General features: G+C 42.1%; 1 protein-coding gene across 1 annotated transcript; it reads left to right on the top strand.

Moving 5' to 3' along the window:
• Positions 1 to 444: 444 nt before the first annotated feature.
• Positions 445 to 1,902, top strand: LOC148190582 (uncharacterized). The gene is made up of 2 exons (XM_088102787.1): positions 445 to 1,267; positions 1,700 to 1,902. The coding sequence occupies exons 1-2, from the start codon at positions 445 to 447 to the stop codon at positions 1,900 to 1,902; spliced, it is 1,026 nt and encodes a 341-aa protein (XP_087958913.1).
• The last annotated feature ends 2,662 nt before the right edge of the window (positions 1,903 to 4,564 follow it).

Genomic DNA, 4,564 nt, shown 5'->3' with positions numbered 1-4,564 from the left:
GCTTATTATGTGTTAATGAGTTATTGTTTTAACTCTTGAACATTTCTAACGCTCATTTTTCTCTGATCCAGAGAACTAATGGTGCCTAGACTTCCTCCTCCTCCCCAACCGAATGAGTCCGATACGTCCAGCAACACTAGGTTGTTGGAAACCGTGGTTGAAAGGCTGCATCAACAGAACACAACGTTGCTGGAGCAGAACGCCACCCTGATGCAGCAAAACCAAGCTGCTATGCAAGGTTTGGAGGCCTCGCGTGTCAATTCTGAAAACACGCAAAGGCAATTGATGGAGATATTAGCTGCTACAAGACACACCCCGGGAGCGTCTTCTTCCAACGCTGCCCCGCCTGCAACTGAATGGAGTTTGGAGAGTTTCCTCCAACATCATCCGGCTAAATTCAGTGGGAAATGCCTTCCTGATGAGGCGGACCAGTGGCTGAGAGACATGGAGCGTATTTACGATGCTAAGAGGTGTCCAGATGAAAGCCGCTTGGCTTTTACAGAGTACTTGTTGACTGGTGAAGCTAGCCACTGGTGGACGAGTATGAAAGCCATCTTAACGGACGCTCAGAATCCCATCACCTGGGCGGTTTTCAGAGGCAAATTTTATGAGGAGTACTTCCCAGATAGCGTTCGTTACGCTAAGGAAGTTGAGTTTCTTCAACTGTCACAAGGGGCAAAGTCAGTGTCGGAGTATACCAACACCTTTAAACATCTTCTGAGGTTCAATACGATGGGCACCAGTGAGGAGTGGCAGTGCAGGAAATTTGAGAATGGGCTGAGAAGTGACCTGAAAGTATTGATCTCAAGTTTATGTATCCGGTCGTTTCCTGCTATGGTTGAGCGAGCCAAGGTTTTGGAGAAGAATATGGCAGAGGCGGAACGGTTGAAGAGGCAGCAACAGGTTAGTAGGGGACCGATCGTGTCCAGAGGAGGAACTGTTCAGAGGAGACCTCCATACGCTCGTCCAAACCAGCCTTCTCAGACGAGCGGATCTCAAGCAGTAATCCCTGTCGGACAGTCTGGACAGGGAAGTGTGGTTTGTTTCCGGTGCGGAGGACCGCATTGTAGGTCTTCTTGCCCTCAGTTGGTGGGAGGAAAGCACTGCAACCGTTGCGGAAGGAATGGGCACTTGGATCATGAGTGCAATATGAGTGGGCGTGCAGTGATGAGGCCGCCGAATGCTGGGAGGAATCAGCCAAGAGGAGGACGAGCCCAAGCGAGTGGGCGAGTGTATGCTATAACGAGCGCTGAGGCAGCGAGCTCAGGTAATCTTATAATTGGTGAATGCATGCTGTTTGGTAGACCGTGTTGTGCTTTGTATGATTCGGGGGCAACGCACTCCTTCATCTCGAAGGCGTGTGTTGAAAAGCTGGGATTAGAAGTGAGCGAGATGCAGTTTGATCTGGTGGTGTCTACACCAGCAGCGGGTGAGGTTAGGACGTCCACTATGTGCGTCAAGTGTCCCATAGAAGTGGAAGGGCGTAAGTTCAAGGTTAGCCTCATCTGCTTACCTCTTCAAGGTTTGGAGGTGATTTTAGGAATGGATTGGTTGGCTGCCAATCGCATTCTTATTGATTGTGGAGCGAAGGAATTAATTTTCCCTGGTGAAGAAGAAGAAGTTCTTTCAGTGACGCTCGGTCAACTAAAAGAAGACATTATGGAAGGCGCCAGCTGTTTTCTCATTATGACGCATGAAGATGGAGAAGTTGGGAATGCGAATTTAGGACGATCGTTCACTAGTAACAACAATGGACGATCGGTTGTGAAAGAGTTTGCGGACGTTTTCCCGGAAGAGATACCTGGACTTCCCCCTCGTCGTGAAGTGGAGTTTACCATTGATTTGGTGACGACAGCGGCTCCTATCTCGGTTCAGCCATATCGAATGTCGCCTGCTGAGTGATAACAGTTGAAAAACTGTTATTTTCATGCTTAAAGTTGATACTAAAAGCAACCTTTAGACTTAGAAACTAGCTTGAAATCATGCCTTTTGTTTATATTTTCAGAAATAAGAGAGCTGGACAGGTTTATGCTTGATTTAAGTGTTCTTGTGCAGGTTTTGAGGTGAATTTGGTGAAAGAAGTGAAGAATAAGAGAGAGGACATTAGAAAAGACAAGAAAGAGTGCAAAAAGGAGAAGTCGAAGGCACCGCTCAGCGGCAAACTACCGCTGAGCGGCACTCAAGAGGTGACGTTGGAACCGCTGAGGGGCAAAATGGCCGCTGAGGGGAAGAAAGAAGACGCGCAATCACCGCTGAGCGGTAAATACCGCTGAGCGGCACTTTTTGGGCTTGGACTTTTGTAATCTTTTGTAACTCTAGATTAGTATATAAGGGCTTGCACGTCCTATAGTTAGGCATCTTTGGCAGAAACGAGGCAAACACTCTCTCTTTCACCCCTTTGAAGGAGGATCTTGGATGCTCAGGCTACCTCTTCACCTTTATTGGGTTTATTCTTTCATACTTTCATTGTAATTCATCTAGGTTCACCATGAATATGGTGAACTAAACCTTGTATGTTTGTTGGGGAGTCAAAGTAATCTCTTGAAGCTCTCATATATGGATTTGTTGAGTACATCTTTGAATTAAGACATATGCTTTCTTTCATCATTAGTTAGGGTTTTTCCTCTTTGCTCAATGCTTGCATTGTTTAACTCATTCTAATGCATGATTATTGGTTTTGTTGATACGGACACGTACGGGGAAATCTAGATCCGGGGAATTTCTCCCAATATTATACTGACAATATTATATTGGTTGCCTTTAAGCTCCTGCACTCATGAACTAATCATTAGGAATGCTAGGAATTGTATGAACTATTTGATTAGGGAGAAGCCATCTAGAATGGTACATTAGAGAGTGGCATTAACAATGATGATTTGAATGTTGAATTCCTAAAATATATGAGAGTGGATGAGATGAAATTGACCCCCAACAACATATTCATTCATATATTTCCTTGAAAGTGTTTATCTTTTGTCTTTGTCATTGATCAATTCATGCATACATATTTAATTTTCGTCTTTGCATATTAAACTTCAATTATTGTGTTCTTAAGTCTTAGCTAATCAACAAATCACATAACTAAACTAGGCCGTGAGTCCTTTGGGAGAACGATACTTGGTCTTACCAAGTTTATTACTTGAAACGATTCGGTCATACTTGCCGATTGTGAAACAAGTTTGTGACATCATATTTTGGTGCTTACAAATTTGTCCATCAAGTTTTTGGCGCCGTTGCCGGGGATTCATGGTTTAACTGGTTAATTTGTGTGATTATTGATTATCTTTGACTTTAATTTGAATTTTTGTTTTTATTTTTCTGTTTTTATTGTATTTTATCTTTTTATCTTTTTAGATTAGATTTTATTTTATTTTATTAGATTTTATCTTTTTATCTTTTTAGGTTAGATTTTATTTTATTCTTATTCTATCTTTTAGGTTAGGTTAGATTTTATTTTATTTTATCTTTTAGATTAGATTTTATTTTTTAGATTAGGTTTTATTTCATTCTATCTTCTAAATCTTTTTATCTTTTGAATCTCTATCTTCTCCTATATCTTTTTGCGCTAACAAATCTTTTCTAGGGTTTTGTTTTCTTGTGTATGCAGGAAGGTCAAACCAGCACTAGTTCAATAGCACAAGGAGTATGGAGAACAATAATGCTAGAAGAACTCTTGCAGATTATACAAATCTTGCTGGACCTCAGCACTTCAATAGCATAGCTCGACCTAGAGTCAATGCAGCCAACATGGAGGTCAAACCAGCATTAATTCAACTGGTAAAGAGTAATCAATTTAATGGGTTATCACATGAAAGCCCATATGAGCACCTTACAACATTTAATGAGATCTATAACACGGTCAAGATTAATGGGGTGCCAGACGAAGCTATCAAACTTAGCTTGTTTCCTTTCTCATTGGGAGGCAATGCTAAGCTTTGGTTGAACTCTTTTCCAGAAGAAAGTTTCACGGAGTGGGAAGCAGTGGTTGCAAAGTTTTTGAATAAATACTTCCCACAATCTAAAGTGACTAAGGGAAAGCAAGAGATATCTTCATTCAAGCAGGGCATGGAAGAATCACTTGGACATGCATGGGATAGGTATAAAAGCTTGTTACGTAAAACTCCCACGCATGGCTTTGAAGATCAAGAAGTAGTCCTAACTTTCCTTGGAGGGCTTGGTTCACAAACCAAGATGATGCTAGATGCCTCAGCTGGAGGCAATATCAAATGGAAGACTCCAGAGGAAGCAACTGAAATCATTGAAAATATGGCTACAAGTGATAATGAGCTGCACAATGAAAGAGGAGCTCCTATGCCACAGAAAGGGGTTCTACAATTACAAACGCATGATGCTCTGCTAGCACAGAATAAAATTCTAACTCAACAGCTAGAGACTCTGACAAAAACTTTGGCTCAATTACCTAAAGAGTTGAAGTCTGCTGCCCAGATACAAACCCAGTTGTGCGAACTATGTGGAGGTGATCACATAAATGGCCAGTGTGCTTTTCCAGTGGAGGCCGTGGAGGATGTTAACTTCATGGCTAATCAGTTTCCATACCGTCAAG

The sequence above is a fragment of the Vigna umbellata genome, unplaced genomic scaffold (assembly GCF_029865625.1).
Source record: "Vigna umbellata cultivar VRB3 unplaced genomic scaffold, Vumbellata_1.0 scaffold_738, whole genome shotgun sequence".
NCBI classification, from domain to species: domain Eukaryota; kingdom Viridiplantae; phylum Streptophyta; class Magnoliopsida; order Fabales; family Fabaceae; genus Vigna; species Vigna umbellata.
The sequence above is the reverse complement of the archived record's forward strand: the minus strand, read 5'-3'. Positions and strand labels throughout refer to the sequence as shown.

Bases quoted from the DNA above. Each gene is read 5' to 3' on its own strand.
- LOC148190582 (XM_088102787.1), top strand. From the start codon at position 445: ATGGAGCGTATTTACGATGCTAAGAGGTGTCCAGATGAAAGCCGCTTG. The intron at 1,268-1,699 runs GTAATCTTATAA...TGACGCATGAAG, and splicing joins CGCTGAGGCAGCGAGCTCAG to ATGGAGAAGTTGGGAATGCG.